This window comes from Vespa velutina, chromosome 6, assembly GCF_912470025.1.
Source record: "Vespa velutina chromosome 6, iVesVel2.1, whole genome shotgun sequence".
NCBI lineage: Eukaryota > Metazoa > Arthropoda > Insecta > Hymenoptera > Vespidae > Vespa > Vespa velutina.
In genome coordinates, this window is record NC_062193.1 from 5,492,113 (window position 1) to 5,509,612 (window position 17,500).

A 17,500-nucleotide genomic window follows, 5' to 3' on the forward strand; every position below is an offset into this window, starting at 1 on the left:
TTACTTCCACGTTCGATCAAGCGAGTTAAAAAACACTATTGCGCAAGTCATTTGCAAATTGTGACAGGAAACAACATCTCTGATAAATAATTAAAAGGTGACCTTTTTCTCTCTCTCTCTCTCTCTCTCTCTCTCTCTCTCTCTCTTTTTTCTTTTTTTCTCTTCTTCTTCTTCTTTTTTTTTTGTTTTTTTTTTTTTTTCCTGAACGATAGCAAGTAAACGAAGACCGGTCTTTTAATTGTCGTTTGATTATGTACAATGTTATTTCCGTGTTACCACTGTTTATTTTTTATCACGTGAATAAGAATATGAACTATTAGTATTACGAAAGAAATTTACTTTGCAAAATGTCACGTATTATATTCCAACGATAATACATTCGATAGGAATAATATTGACCAAGGTGTCGCATCTGGATCGATTTTTTTTTCTTTCTTCCTTTTTTCTTTTTGTTTGTTTGTTTGTTTGCTTGTTTGTTTGTTTGTTGCGATCGATGACCCGATTTCTCGAAGGCAAATAATTAACTTTAATCGTTCCAACGAATCGTGCAAGAAATAATTGCATTTTACTTTTGTCAAAAAATAATGGAGATTTTTTTTTTTTTTAATTGTTCAATTGTTAAAGGGTGAAAGGGACGAATGGCAACGGGGGTGGTGGTAGGGAGAGAGAGAGAGGGAGAGAGAGAGAGAGAGAGAGAGAAGGCAAGAGGAACAAAGTAATAAATAATTCAAATCTTCTTTGTAACTCATCGATCGAAAACGTAGTAAATATTTTTTACGATCTTATCGCATGAGTTAATACCTAAGTATGACGAGGATCTACTACGATATTGTCGTTTTATTACATTTATTTTTATGTCGTCTCCTTTATAAATTCATTTTATATTTCCCGCGCAAAATTTTTGCCGAATAAATGTCTAGTCTTATGGTAGAAACTAAATAATGATGGGGATTGAGGACAGAGAAAAGAGAAAAATGAAAACACGAAGGTAGAAAATTTATGAAAAATTTCTATCCTCTTAAATAATCGATTTTTTTTCTAAGAGAATGTGTGTGCGTATGTGTGCGTATGTGTGTGTATGTGTATGTATGTGCGTGTATTTCTTTCTTTCTTTAATACTTGTATTTTTCAATAATATTTAAATATATTTCTTCTGTAAAAAGAAAAAAGAAAGAAAAGAAAAAGAATTGTAAGTAAAATTAAAATTAAAATTAAAATTAAAATTAAAATTAAAATTAAAATTAAAATTAAAATTAAAATCTGGCATCGATCAAATTATTGTCAAAATTATTCTCGCTTGGTAATAGCGATTGTACGCGTGTGTGTATGTGTGTATGTGTTCGCGCGCGCATGTCACGTAGAAAACAAGAGTCAGTGCGCCTGCTCCGAAATGTCAGTGAACCCATGAACGGAACGTTCCTTGTAGACACAGTTAACTCTTTCGCTTTCTTTTTCTTTTTGTATTCTATTTTATTTTATTTTATTTTGTTTTATTTTATTTTACTTTATTTTATTTTATTTTATTTTATTTTATTATTTTCTTTTTTATATTTTTTCAATTAAAAATCTTTTTATTATTTTTTTTTTTTTTTCAATTTTACTTTTTCAATTTCTTTTTTAATCAATCAATGAATTAATTAATTTTGTTGTTGTTATTTTTTAATTTCTTTTTTTTTCGATATATATGTTACCTTTTGTCGAGAGACTTGTTAACCTTGAAGAAAAAGAAAAAAAGAAATACAGTATCTTAAAAAATATATATTATTTATCTGATTATAACGTAATTAATTGGAAGATTAATATGGTGAAATAGAAAAATAAATATCATAGTATTCGTAATGATAATATTTCAGTTCGCTAATTATGCGATTAGTATACTATTTCGATAAGTAAACTTTTATTTTCGCATATGCTACTCAATGGAAGATAAAAGGCTTTGGTGTTTTTTTTTTATTCTGTATATTAAAAAATAAAAGAGAGAGAGAGAGAGAGAGAGAGAGAGAGACAGACAAACAGAGAGACAGAGAGATAGAGAGAGAGAAAGAGAATTTCTGAGTTCCTGGATAATTTAGAAATAATTGTGTAGAAAAAGAAAATTAGTCACGTTTTTGTTCATTTGTGGGTATAAGTACAAAAGTTCTTAAAAAAGTAATCTTTATCATTTTTGACAGTTTTATTTTTGAAATGTTGGATCGTAAAACATCGTTGTGTACGTAGTTTATTTCTTTTTTGTATTATATTTTATGCTATTTTTTTTTTCCTTTTTTTTTTTTTTGGACTTTTCTATAGTCTTAAAGAGTACAGAGCGTTTTCAACGGTAAGGTGGTGTACTCTTAGCGAAGGACGAGAGGAGAGTAAAAAGCTAAAATAAAATCTAAGTCGTTTGTCGGACGAGGTCAACTTCTCTCTCTCTCTCTCTCTCTCTCTTCTCTCTCTCTTACTCTCTTATATTTTTCTTTGAGACTGCTACCTTTACCACAGGCAATACGAAATATCCGATTTCGCGAATAAAATCACGAGGATGTTGGACCGTGTATCATAGTATCGACAAAAATGTCAATCTCGTAACAACTTTGTGCGAGATAAAATTAGCTACTCCTAAACCAGGATACTACGGTAATAAAAACCATTTTTAGAGCTTGTAATTAAAGTTTTAATAATCTACTTGATTGATTATATATCTTACGATTTCATATATATATATATATATATATATATATATATATATATATATATGTGCGTGTGTGTGTGTGTGTGTGTATAAATTAAAATTAAAGAAAGAAAAAGTTGATTGTTCAAATAGAAGAAGCGAAAGAAATTGGGTCGAGAAATTTCGAAATGCTGTGAAATAATTGGTCGGCTAACAAAGCAAGCTTTGAATAGTGCAACGATGCTCATTAACCGTGTATATACATACGTGCGTATGTTAACCTCGATTACTGGCCAGATTTAACAAGGAAATTTTTATAGGCTACTTCTTTTTCTCTATTTTTTCTTTTTTCTTTTTTTTTTTCTTTTCATTTTCATTTTCATTTTTTCTTTTTTTTTTTTTTTTTTTTTAACTATATTCTTGCACATGTACTCCGGTGTCGGAATGTTTTGGAGAATGTTTAGCAAAATACGTGTGCATATATATATATATATATACACATGTGTGCATGATTATTTGTAAAGAAAAAGAGAGAGAGAGAGAGAGAGAGAGAGAGAGAGAGAGAGAGAGAGAGAGAGAGAGAGAGAGAGAGAGAGAGAGAAGGATAGAAAAGAGTCAAAAATCCTTTCGTACTCGCAATTGAAATTGTCGACTGCGTTTTACGTAGACTTTACTGTATAGAAAAAAAATGGAGGGAGAGGTGAAAGCGCCATAATTGATGCGAGTTCGTCCTTCGTTAAAGTACAACAGTATACCGGTTATAAGTATTACGAATATTCTCAGTGACCTTGTTCCTTACGCGTTTTAAGAGTAAGCCACGAGTCCAAGAACCTATCCCTTTCTCTGTGTCACTAAGTATATTCACCTGCGTCGAAGTCTTTATTAGGGGGAAATATCAGTGGTTCTCATTCGTAATGTCAAGTCGGACGAATAATCATTTATTGTAATAATTCATCTTTCTTTTTTTTTTTTTCGTTTTATTTTATTTCATTTATTTGATGATTTTTGTATGTTCTTTTTTGTTTTTGTTTTCTTTTTTCTTTCCTTTTTTTTCTTTTTTTTTTTATAGCGATGAGCGGTTCTCGGCTTGGAAGAGGCCGTGGTGGACGCCTGGCTGTGTACGGGGGTTGCGGGGTGGTGATCATATTATTGGTGTTTCTTTACCGCGCCGCCACCTCAGAGATGGCCAGGCTACGTGATCTTCATATCCAGTGCGTTCATCAACACGAGTCACTTGCTGCACAACTTCAAGGTATATATTATGTGTACACACACACACACACACACACACACACACACACACACACACATGTATACTTTTATTTGCATTACACCCCTTTTAAATTTGCATGCGATGTAAATCACGACGATAGGTAAAAAAAAAAAAAAAAAAAAAAAAAGAAAAAAAAAGTACAGTGAAGTGTAAAATTTCGCTATAAATTTTAGGTTAATCTATTCAATTATACATTTTCATAATAAATTGATAAACACGCGTTAAAAATTTGAGATTAAATTTTTATATTTAATTTATTGCGTTAATGTTTGTACGAGACTACCGTATATCTTGAATCGCGATTATTACTTAATAGATGATTATTCAGAGAGAGAGAGAGAGAGAGGGAGAGAGAGAAAGAGAGAAAGAAAGGGGGGGGGGGTGGATGAAGGAAATAAAAGAGAAAAAAAAAAGAAAAAAAAAAAAAATATTTAAACGAGCAATGATTTTTCAGTGATATTCGAGTACAAGGTACGACTAGAAAAATCTTTGGCCGAGGAGAAAAGTTCGAATGCCGCTGTGAAACAGGAACTTCAGCAACGTGCCTCCCGAGAGAAATCTTTGAGAGATAAGGACAGTATAGAGGCGATGCAGAGATTCAATTCGCTTCAGCAGACCTATAAGATACTTCAGACCGAGCATCAGGATCTTCAGGAAGAGTATAAGAAACGCGAGAAACAGGTATTGGAGGAAACGAACAGGTTGGAATCTACTCTTCAAGATCTTCATAGTCGTATCAGACAGACGAACGAGGATAAGGAGAAAATTATTGGGGAGAAGGATAGAACATTGGAAAATTTTAAAAACAAATATTTGGAATTGGATACGGAGAAGACTAAGTTGGAGGAAAAGTACAATGATTTGATGAAGAGTACTGGTAACACCGATAGTACGATCGAACATTTGAGAAAGGAGGTCATACAACTTAAACGAGAATTGGACAATGAAAAGGTAATCTCGCTTTTCTATTATCGTTTTCATATTTTCGTCAACGTTAAACGAATTGTTCCTTTTGACAATTTTAATAATTTATATATATATATATATATATATATATATATATATATATATATATATGTTCAAAGACATAGGAATTTTTTATAAATATGTACATATATATATATATATATATATATATATATATATATATATATGTGTGTAAAAAAAAATTGACGATTGATTTATCCAATTATAGAAACGATGCAAATCAACATTATCGGAGACAAGTCTGATTAGTCCTAAACAGTCGCTGCCAGGTGAACAAAATATGCCGGATAATACGGCGATAGATCCAACACAGGAAGAACGTCAACAGCCACAGCAACAACAACAACAACAACAACAACAACAAAATGTACAGGTAAGTCGGCCGAACAACGACGATGAAATGAATTCAGAACCTCTGCCCGCTCCTCGCAATCATCACGCGATCGGGGATGCATTATCGAACGAGAGGAACATTCAGGATGAACAGGACGACGTTTTACCGAATCAGGAACAAAGTAATGTAAGATTTGCACCGGAAGATGATAATATCATACCGGTAGGTCCTAACGAAGTTAAAGATGAGGAACAACAAAAATTATTACCATTGCCTTATGATCTAAGAGACAAACGAAATAGAAAAGAGGAAGGTTTCCCTTCAGCCGAGGATGTTGCCGAGGAGGAATTAGAGAAAAAAAATACGGCGGACGTAGATGGTGTACAGGATCTACAAAAGCAGGTTCTGGCACCACCGAAAAAATCATCCTCGAAAGAACCTACCGATCTCGAGAATAAAATTTTAAACGAGAAGTCACCGAATACCGATGATACCGATACTCTGGCCCGGCCGGATGCACAAAATAATTTTCCTGACTTTAGAGATACCGATAATGAGGCGGCGGCTGATGCTTGGCAACAGAAAGAGGAAGTAGGGAATTGAATCCTTTTAAAGAGGAGATCATCGTTGGTAACCGAATCGTGTTTATTAAAAAATGAAAGAGCACAAATGAAAACAATTGTCGATCGTTTTAGAACAATCGATATGGACGTATATTTTTCGAAGGAAAAAGAAGGGAAAAAAAAATGGAACAAAAAAAAAAAAGAGAGAGAGTAATAATATCGACGACTTCGGCTTCTTGGATCTTATCAATGAAGTAAAAACTAGTAGATCGTCGCATTATTTGTGAGAATGTGCCTTCGAGTGAGACATATTGTTTTTAATCCTTTGAGTGTGGGCATATTTAGATTAAAATTTTTTTTCTCTTTCTCTCTCTCTCTCTCTCTCTCTTTCTCTTTCTCTTTCTCTTTCTCTTTGTTCTCTAAAGAAATACTTTCTCGCGTATCTAATATAAATATAGTAAGATAAATATATCTATTCATCTTGAACATTGATAATCTTTATTCGTTTCGGGAGTGTAAGTTGAAAAAGAAATTTGCCTCGCGCAAATATGACTCCGATAATTTTTGTCGGACGCATATATGCGTCGGTAACACTCAAAGGATTCTAGACAGTACCGTATATGTGCATTTCTGTTAGTTTCTCTAGCGGGATATTTTTGGGTCATTTTGTTTCCTTCCTTTTTTTTTTATTTATTATTTTTTTACTATTTTTTCTTTTTTTTTTCTTTTTTTATTTTATTTACTTTGGCTCGTCCTTTATGTTTTTCTCTCTTTCTTTTTTCTTTCTTTTTTTCTCTCTTTTCTTTCTCTCTCTTTCCTTCTTTCCCTTTTTAAATTTTATTTCTATGTGCCACGTAGTTGCATGATATTAAATTGGGTATGGTAGATAGATTATGACTATACGAAGATGACAATGACGATGACGATGACCATGACGACATTATTCGATAATAATATTCGTATCTTTATTTCGTGACGATTTTAATAGACGAAAATCGCGCCTTATCGGATATGCATTTAAACTTCGTCATTTTATACGGTGTATTTACTTACAGATTATTTACCAATAATAAATATATACATATATTTATATTTATATATATATATATATATATATGTATATTTATTTATTTATAAGATTCGATTTATAATTGAAAATCGAAAAATCTTTACTCTTCGATAGTATTATAATGATAAATGCAAATAGTTCTTGATTGTAATTAAATTACTTAAATTAATATGTTTAAAAATAATGCAATATACAAGAGGAAGATGAAGAAGAAGGAAAAGAAAAACGATATGCAATATGTGAAGAAATGAAGGATAAATTAATATACGTGAAAGAGTTTTTTTTTTTATTATACATTTTATTATTTGAATCTTAATAAGGATAGAAAAGAAAAGAAAAGAAAAGGAAAAAAAAAGAGTAAATAAATAAATAAATAAATAAATAAATAAATAAATAAACAAAGAAGAAGAAAGGTCGTAAGTAAAGGATATATATCGCTTCTTTCGTTGGAATAGATCCTTTTCTTTCTCTGACGAAGAAGAGAGAAAAGATGATCATGTGTATGCGCGAGAAAATTACAACAAAAAAAAAAGGAAAAAAAAAAAAAAAAAAGAAAAACAAAAAAAAGGAAAAAAAAAAAAGAAAAAAAAAATCGAAAAAGAAAAAAAAAAAGACAGAAAAATAAGACTTTTGCACATCATCAGCGATACGCCTTGTACTCTTCTATGTTACTTACCGCATTAATAAATTGTTATTATTTTTATCGGCTCGCATTTTTACTGGCACCCCCTGTTCTTCTTACCTAATCGTACTTACAAGCTTTCGATAATTTCTCTTCCCTTTTTTCTTTTTTTTTTTTTTTGCTTTTTTTTTTCAAAAGAAGTTGACTTTTTTTTTTTTTTTTTTTTTACGAACTTGAAAGTAACGATAAAGAGAGGAAAAAAATACTAAGTCCAATACTAATCAATTGCAATTACAAAGGGTAAAAACTTGTTCGAGGGGAAAAAAAGAAATGATTAGAAATATAACAATTAATGTAACAGACGACGTAACTTACAATTAACGTTATTCTTTTCATTTCGTAAAACTTAATGTACTGAATGATCCATTTAAAAAATGATCAAAGATGCTTTCTTAATAGTTCATTCAAGATCCTTATTTTAAGTTGCATGCTCCGAATATATTTTTTTATTATTATTATTTATTATAATTATTATTATTATTTTTCATTGTTATTTTAATTCTTTGTTTTCTCGTCCTTTTTCTTCTTTTTTCTTTTTTTTTTTTTTTTTCATTAGTACTGCTCGCTTTTGTAGTGTCGATAGAGAATGGTAGATTAAAGTAATCTTTCGTAGAAGTGATTGATATACTTACTTTATGGAACCTTAAAAATCCTATACTCGAGGTTGAGTACTGTCGACGAGTTTGTCAGGTTAAGCAGGTAAGTCGATTAGTTAAGTTAATTAATAAGAAATTTAAATATCCTGCAAGTCTAATTAATAATATATATATATATATATATATCGTGAACGAAGTAGAATTTAGTAGCTGAGTGGGAAAAAAAAGAAAGAGTAAAAAGGAAGATAAAAAAGGTTGATCGTAAAAATTTTACAATCTGATCGTATTAATTCACGAATGATGACATTTTTCAGATCATTGTCTCGTCGAGCTCGATGAAAACGATACCAGTATTGAAATTGGACACCAGCACGAAATCTAACAGCATAATCGATTCCGTGTCTTCTAACAAAGCTGTTAAAATCGCTTCGAAGGTGAAAATTCCACCTGGTGTATTACCAATTTTAATGATAATGGATCAAAATGCCGAGAAGATCGAGAAGGAGAAGATCAATGAAAAATTATTAAAGAACGACGAATCCGTCGTTCAGAATATAGCTTTGAAGAAGAAGGAAGTTATATCGGAAGTAAATAATAAGGAAAAAGAGAATGAAGTTAACGATAATGATAACGATAATGATAACGATAACGATAACATAGATCCACCGTATAAAAGTTTGTCTGGGAATAAACATGGCGTTGATCAGATTGTTGGTGGTAGACGACAAAATGGCAATTGGTTTAAAGTGAAACCGGGCGTACAGGAATTTGGCGAGGAACCCAATCCGATCGATCGATTGCCTGGGTAATTGAATTATCTTTGATAACTTATGTTATTAAAAATTTATATATAAAAAAAAAAAAAAAAAAAAAAAAAGAAAAAGGAAAAAACAAATTCTTTTCATATATTGCAGATTGGAAAGCGTCGTTGACAGACAATTTGGTGCAGGTGAGGAACAGTACGTTGGTGCGGAATACGAACCTCAAGCTCAAAAAATAGAAGATTTGCGTTTGGCTGAAGGCGAAGAGGAAGAAGGTAACAGATAAATAGAAAGAAAGAGAGAGAGAGAGAGAGAGAATTTTTTTCTTTTTTCTTTTTTCTTTTTTTTTTTTTTATGAATAATCGAATGATGGGTTTTTCTGAATTTTCTTTTCTTTGTCTTCTTCTTTATATTTTTTTTCTCCTTCTTTTTTTTGTTTCCAGACGAGGATGATCCCGAGGATGCTATATGAACGAGGAGATGTAAACGACGAACGAGGCTAATTTTTTTACGAGACAAATCGTAATCTTAATCGTCTTTCATGATAAATCATCCCTCGTGCTATACACTGCGAGATATTTTTCGTATATATATTTTTCTAATTTTTTTTTAAAATGTTTTTTTCTTTCTTTCTCATTATCAACTTTACGAAGACGACGATGACGAAAGAAACATACGATGAGATTGAAGGATAACGCAACAATAGTTCGTTAATGATTCTCGTTAAAAAAAAAAAAGAAAGTTGAGATACTACAATATCTCGACTTTATACGGAAATCGTCAAGTAGCCTAACTTTCGAGTGTTTAGATTTTTTCTTTTATTCGCCTTTTTAAACATTATCCATCTATCTTCCCAATTGTCTTCGTACTTCCTTTTTTTTTTTTTTTTTTTTTTAACAGCCGCGCTCTATAATATTTACGAAAAGAAGAAGGAAAAGAAAGAAAAAAAAAAGAAAAAGAAGTATCGAAGCGAGCGAATCGTTCTTTTTAAGAGAAAATTTATACGTCGCCTATATGTATATATATATATACATATATATATATATATATATATATGTGTACAGCGATTCGATTGCGAAATTTTTTTCAAATGAGATTATCGAGATTGATAGAGGAAACAGACTGTATTTTTTTAGGATTAATACAAAAGAAATAATTAACAAAAAAAAAAAAAAGAAAAGAAAAGAAACAAGCAAACAAATATATATATATATATATATATATATATATATATATATATATAAGTCACACAGACATACAGAGAAATGGCGACTCTTTGTGTCTCTATAAAAGGTTCTAATCTTGAACAATATGTATATTAATGTTCGCGAACGAGAAATGTTCGTTTTTTCGCCTACGTAGAGATCATCTGTGACTTAAATGCACTTATTACTTAGGATAATCGAGATTCGATGCACACTTGTTGACAAACAATACATACATATATATATATATATATATATGCATACATATAGTGTCTGTGTGTGTATTGTTATGTCTTAAAAGAAAAATAATAAAAGTAAAATAGAAAAAAGAAAGTAAGGAGTCGTGCGATCGTCGACTCGTATTGCTCGTCGATATATTATAATAATATCACATTTATATTTTATATTTTTGAACGATAACAATTTTTACTTTTGAACGATCGAAAGGACTTAACGCTAGAGTGAGTAAGATAGAAGGATGGATCGAACGAATGTTAAATTAATTATTTTAAGGAATTTATTATAATGAAAGTGAAGTTTGTTGATATAATCGTAGAATTTAATGCAGAAGAGACACTGTACGAATGTATATATATACATACATACATACATATGTTTTTGTTATTATTATTATTATTATTATTATTATTATTATTATTATTTTGATTATTTTTTATTTCTTTTCGTAATAAAAAAAAAAAAAAAAATAAATAAAAATTAAGTTTGACATTCGTCCTTAAAAAAAAAAAAGAAAAAAAAAACTGAAAAAGAAGAGAAGAACAACTTTTAAATGACACAGGAACTTTTTCTAATCTATATTAAACGAATAGGATCGAATGATATCGATGAGATTATTAAAAAAAAATCTATTTATTTCTAATAAATTTTATTTTTCATTTTCCTTTTATGCAATCATCTCTCGGCTATTTTCCTCGATTATTTTCAATAATTGAAACAAAAAAAGACGGGAAAGAAAAAGAAAAAAAAAAATATATACATATATACATACATACATACATACATATATACTTAGAAATAATCTTTGATGTCGTTGCGTCGAAACACGTTATCGTGAAGTCATCGATATTTTTTCAGATCATCGTGCCGTCGAAAATAATGTACATTTTCCACGTAATCGAGATACGTTCCGTTCATCGATGCGGAATATATTTCTTCCTTGAATTTCGAATTATAGAGATACGTGAGAGAGTACGGTATTTACAATGCTCTTCCATATATATATATATGTATGTATGTATGTATATATACATATATATAGCTATTCGGTTAATTATTGAATGCGATAACATTTCTCAAGAAATCATTTTCCAATTGACGTCTTTATTTTATTCTATATACGTTTTATTACGAGATAAGCATATTTTATAATAAAGATATATATACACGTATACACATATATATATATATATATATATATATATATCTTTATTATAAAATATACTTATAATACATATATCTATATATAATTGTGTACTTAAGTATCACTACAATTGGAATGCATTATATTTCTATATTTTTATTGTACAAGTACTTAAATTCTCACAGTATATATGCGCATGTGTGTGTGTGTGTGTGTGTGTATATGTATATATATATTTTTTATGTATGTATATATCAATATATCTGAATATATATATATATACATATATATATATAGAGTCAGAAAAAGATAAAAAGGAATCAAAGTTTTTATTGAAATATTGATAATATTTATCTCATTGTTTATTATTTTCATTATTTATATTTTCTTATTACTAATTTATCATAACGGAGAATAGATCAAAAGACATTTAATGGTCTCAATATGTGATCTGTTTGTCCGCGAGACTCTGACTCATTGCCGAGATCTATATTATATAAGCTATTCGAGAGAGTGAATATATATTACGATATGTTCGTACCGTTCTTAGAATTTAATTTGCATGACGACAAGCGTCATTGTTCAAACTGTTACACGCTCGACGACCTGGAAGTTCATAAAATTTACGAGATAATTATCGGCACGTTTCTGTCTAACTTAATTCGATTATATGTAACAAAAAGAGAAAGAAAATCGAGGAAAAAAAAAAAACAAGAAAACAAGAACAAAGAAATATAACGACGAATCTGACCTTATTCGAAGTTAACGAGCACATGAAATGGCGCTAATGATTGATATTCCTTTTTTTATAATTTGCTTCTTTCGTTTTTTCCTTTTTTTTTCTTTTTTTTTTTCTTTTTCACGTTCTTCCAAAAACAAAAAAAAAAAATAAAGAAATAAAAATAAAAAAAAATCGAACCAATCTGACGACCGAATATAATTTAATTTCTTTGATGAACGAGAACGAAGACAAAGAAAAAAAAAAGAATGAAAGGTATAAAAAACGTGACCACCATTTAGATATTCATCAAGTTCGAAGAAATTTGATTAAACATGTTATCTGAAATAACATAATAACGTTGTTTTTTTTTTTTTTTTTTTTTTTTTTTATTTAAGATAAGTAATTATGAGAAATATCAAATGTGTTTTGTTGAAATAAATGAACGTACAAAAAGAGAGACAGAGAGAAAGTTTTGATCTATCATTTGGGTTATCACAATTGAACTACATTTTCTGGCGCATCAAATATATCCATAAAATTGACGTTAAAAAGTACGTAGACATGTTTCATTAGATAATTAATCTTCTTTAATTTCGACTTTAATTTTCGTTTATCCGAATGATAAATTTTACTAACGTTTTATTGTTCGAGGAAGAAGAAAAAAAAATATATATAAAAAATATGAAAGATAAAAAAAGAAAGAAGAAGAAAAAATAAAAAAAGATTAGGTCCCGGAACAGACAAGAGATATGTATTCGTAAATAAATAAAATAAATTAAATAGATTTTATGCACGAGTTTGCAAAAGATATCTTTCGTTTCTTTTTCTTCACTTTTTTTCTTTTTTCCTTTTTAAAATTTTTATTCTATTTATTTTATTTTCTTTTTTCTTTTTTTTTTTCTTTTTTCTTTTTTCTTTTCTTTTTTTTTTTTTTTTTTTTTTTTTTTTTTTTTTTTACTTTCACTAGAAAATAAGAAACATTTCTTTCGACGTTTGTTCATAATATATCTTGTTTTTAATAATTGTTTCTAATGTATCCGTATAATGTTATATTTTTAAACTTAAATTAAGTTGAAATTTCGTACGAATGGAACTACCATCCGCGACGAGATAATTTTAGAAAAGATCTGAATGATCTCATCGCTCATCTTGATAACATATTGGGATGGTTACCTTCAATTATCTAGTTAGAAGTCTCTCCTCGTATGTTCGTTGAATGAAACGTGCTGGTACAATATGCTGTTAGCGTAATTTTTCCATACGAAGAAAAAGAAGAAGGAAAAGAGAATTGGAAGAGATCGAGAAAAATAAAAATATAAAATTAATTTAAAATTAGATTTGTTCGTTGGAAAAATATTATACGTTCGTCGTATTATAAGGATCAAGAAGATCGAAGGAGGAAAAAATTAAAGAGGAATTTCTCTCTCTCTCTCTCTCTCTCTTTAAATAAATTATACCGACAACAATATAATTTCCAAATTAAAGATTCAAAATTATGCGTATGTTCAAAGACTGCACCCATAATTTTCTCTCTCTCTCTCTCTCTCTCTCTCTCTCTCTCTTTCGTATTCCGTATAAATTCATTCGTCTTGATTTTTCTCGACACCTCGAGGACCTTTAACCTTGGCGTATCTCTTTCACGCGTATAGATATACAAACATATGTGAATACGTAGTACATATATATTTACCAACTCTAATACAGTTTCGTTAACATATGTGAAAAAGAGAGTGGTGCCTTGTGTGCCATGTGAGATTGTTAAGGAAGGTTGACGTAATATCATTGGTCTCCCCACTCCAAATCTCAAAGATGGTACGAACATAACAAAGTCCTCGGTTAGTCGATCGGATCGAACAGTTTGAATCCTTCGTCGTCAGAGGTAAGTTCATTAAGACGTGATATTTAGTTTTCTTTCTTTCTTTTTTTTGGTATTTTTCTCTGTATATTTTCTTTTTTTTTCTGTTGTAAATCTCGTCGAAACGAGATCATAGTATTTCGATTGAACATCGTTGATACCTTTTTTTCTGTTGTTTTTTTTCTTTTTTTTTTTTTTTTTTTTACGACGAATTATCGATTCTATCGATTCTTCGAACTTTTTCGTAAATTTTCTTTACCTTTTCTTTTTTTTTTCTTCTTTTTTTTTTTTTTTAGGAACAACAGACATGAAGGTGTTCATTTTTGCGGCTTTGGCCGTGCTCATTTTCGAGGCGTCACTTGCCGTCGATACTCACGAACATAACAAGGTCGTGTGTTATTGGAATGTTACGTCGTTTGAAAGACAAGGTAAATATTATTTTAACAATATTTATAATACGAAAATGATAGGGATGATCTTGAAAATATTATAAAAATTCATTTGCATGCTCTTTAGAAAGTTACTTTTGAAGAAAAAATGTTTAACTTTAATTCATATATGTTTTTCGTATTAATTAAAAATTTTCGAAAGATCTACTTATGTTAATATATTAATAATAATAATAACAATAATAATGATAATAATAATAATTTATTAAGATGAGAGTAGACGATGTGTGGTGATATCCGTGAAAGGAACTTTCTCCGCTCGTGACGTCACTCTCTGTTTATCTCTGTTTGTCCATGACATGAAAAACGAGAGAAGTAAATATCGATAACATAATAAAAAAAATCCTTCGTTCTGTGATATTTTAAGGTCCTGGAAAATTCCAACTCGAGGATGTTAGACCTGCCTTATCTCTCTGTACTCATTTAATATACGGTTTTGCTGGCATTAATCCTGATACGTTTGAAATTATTTCATTGAATCCAAATCTGGATACTGGCGCTGGCTATGCGTATTACAGATTGACAACACAATTGAAGAAATCTTTTCCAGATCTTAAAGTTTATCTGTCTATCGGTGGAAATGCCGATCCATACGAGGAAACACACAAATATCTTACATTGGTAAGATAATCCTTGATCATTTATACTTTTTTTTATTTCGTTTTTTATCGAATGAAAATAGCTTTCGTTTAAAAATACGAAGGAATTGATTTAATGATCTTGAGAAAAAAAAAAAAAAATTCACGAAGAATAAAGTGACGGTAGGGTGGGGGGGGGGGAGGGTAGGAGGGAAAGAAAAAAGAAAAGAAGAAAAAAATATAAGTACAACGTGTGATACACAATTTTTAATAATATCTAACGACGTGAATGAAGAGACTCGTATAATATAAAAAATGAATCATTAAGAGAGAATAATTTTACTGTAATAAGAAATAACGAGTATCTCTTATCTATGTATTTCATTTTCCATACGATAGACCGAAACCTCAGAGGCAAGATCAAAGTTCATCAACTCTGTGAACCGTATATTGAACGATCATGATTTCGACGGTATCGATCTAGCTTGGCAATTTCCACCAGTGAAAGTAAAGAAAAATCGTGGTACTTGGGGTTCACTTTGGCATGGAATCAAGAAAACATTTGGTTATGGAAAATTCAAGGACGATAAGGAACAGGAACATCGCGATGGTTTTACCATAATGGTTCGTGATTTGAAAACGCAATTGAGACCAAAAGGAAAGGCTCTTACGATAACCGTCCTTCCGCATATTAATGCTAGTGGTACGTGTTCTTTTTTTCTGTTTTTTTTTTTTTTTTCTTTTTTCCTTTCAATTTTTCATTAATTCCTTCGAGGAAATCGCATTGTTCGATTTGTAAATCAAATTGTGGAAAAATACAAGATGACGTATTTAATAAGTATTCAAGAGGACGGACGAACGATTATCATTCAGTCGATTAATTTTCTTTTTCTTTCTTGACAGTTTATTACGAGGCACGATTGTTGTCACCTAATCTCGATGCTATACATCTGATGACGTTCGATCAAAAAACACCAGAACGTAATCCTAAGGAAGCTGATTATCCTGCTCCGGTATACAGTAGTTACGGACGTGTTCCAGAGGATAATATCGATTCGTCGGTTAGGTAAAGAATTTGATTGTTCTTTTTCTTTTTTTCTTTTCATTCGATCATTTATTCATTAGATCCGTGAACGAATATATCTAATCTTTATTATCAAAAATTTATTAAGGTATTGGCTTGAGAATGGTACGCCAGGTTCTAAGATAGTCGTTGGTATACCAACTTTTGCAAGAACATGGAAGCTAACTTCAGAAAGTCAAATTTCTGGTGTACCACCTATCGTAGCAGAAGGTCCAGGTGAACCAGGACCACATTCCGGTATTCCAGGAATATTGTCTTATTCCGAAGTTTGCACGAAATTGACCGAGACCAATTTGGGACGTTTAAGGAGGGTAAATGATCCATCGAAAAAATATGGTAGTTATGCCTATGATCCGTACAATGCCGATACCGGAGCTGAAGGTCTTTGGGTTGGTTTCGAGGACACCGATACGGCTGGTAACAAAGCTAGTTACGTGAAGGCCAAAGGGCTTGGTGGTGTTGCGATATTTGATCTTTCGTTAGATGATTTCCGTGGTGTTTGCAACGGTGATAAATATCCAATAATACGTGGCGCCAAATATAAGCTCTAGATCTATCGACATTCGAGAGAGATTGGAGACTGTTTTAACGTTGGAGCTTTTAAAGAGATATCGATCGATCGATATATTAATTAATTGATTTAATTCGGTTTTTTTTTTCTTGTCACTGATTTTCGACGATTAAAAGTTTTATATCCTATTAATGGTCCCATTATCCATATCCATAGGTACGCTTTTGTACTGTTTTTTTTCTTTTTTTTTTTTTTTTTCTTTTTCTTTCTATCCTCCGATTCCATTTCTTTATTCTATCTCTTGACAGATCATTTATTCCTTGATGGATCATATTAGTTCCTTCGTTCAATGTGTTTTAGTTCAACAAATAAGAAATAAGGAAGATAAATAAAAATGATAATTGCAGATCTAAATTGTTATTCATTTGTTCTCTATCTATTTCCATTTGATCGTTCGATTAGGATAATGAATTTTGGGAAGGGTATTAAATAAAGGTAAATCTTTGATACATGTATGCATGTATGTATATACATATACATACATACATATATACATATATAATATATATATGTATATATATATATATATATATATGTACGTATGTATGTATATGTATGGATAATATATTTCGTGCAGTCTATTCGAATAAACACTTTTTGCTGGGGATGTTTACCAAAGATCACGCATACGTAAATGAATCAGATTGGTTAATTATATCAAACGTGTTTGTGATGACGTACGATGGCACACAATGAGAGATTACACGTAATACAATACTATATCCATTTAATCGGCTTTTT

The 17,500-nt window shown here is 30.2% G+C and overlaps 2 protein-coding genes across 3 annotated transcripts in view; both read left to right on the top strand.

Annotated features, from left to right (window-relative positions):
- LOC124949685 (transcription factor SPT20 homolog) overlaps nucleotides 1–10,159 on the top strand; it is an 11,636-nt gene extending 1,477 nt beyond the window's left edge. For both annotated transcript variants that reach the window (XM_047495250.1, XM_047495249.1), the window contains 6 exons: nucleotides 3,720–3,902; nucleotides 4,378–4,874; nucleotides 5,119–5,283; nucleotides 8,469–8,959; nucleotides 9,069–9,190; nucleotides 9,359–10,159. In XM_047495250.1, the coding sequence (XP_047351206.1) occupies nucleotides 3,722–3,902; nucleotides 4,378–4,874; nucleotides 5,119–5,283; nucleotides 8,469–8,959; nucleotides 9,069–9,190; nucleotides 9,359–9,387 (1,485 nt within the window). In that variant the 5' untranslated portion in view covers nucleotides 3,720–3,721 and the 3' untranslated portion in view covers nucleotides 9,388–10,159. The remainder of the gene's footprint in view (nucleotides 1–3,719; nucleotides 3,903–4,377; nucleotides 4,875–5,118; nucleotides 5,284–8,468; nucleotides 8,960–9,068; nucleotides 9,191–9,358) is intronic.
- Nucleotides 10,160–13,942: 3,783 nt separating this feature from the next.
- On the top strand, nucleotides 13,943–17,105 carry LOC124949686 (chitinase-like protein EN03). Its single transcript, XM_047495251.1, has 6 exons — nucleotides 13,943–14,101; nucleotides 14,374–14,505; nucleotides 14,894–15,147; nucleotides 15,504–15,807; nucleotides 16,008–16,170; nucleotides 16,277–17,105. Exons 2-6 carry the CDS (start codon nucleotides 14,385–14,387, stop codon nucleotides 16,737–16,739), a joined length of 1,305 nt encoding a protein of 434 aa, XP_047351207.1. The 5' UTR covers nucleotides 13,943–14,101; nucleotides 14,374–14,384; the 3' UTR covers nucleotides 16,740–17,105.
- Nucleotides 17,106–17,500: the final 395 nt, after the last annotated feature.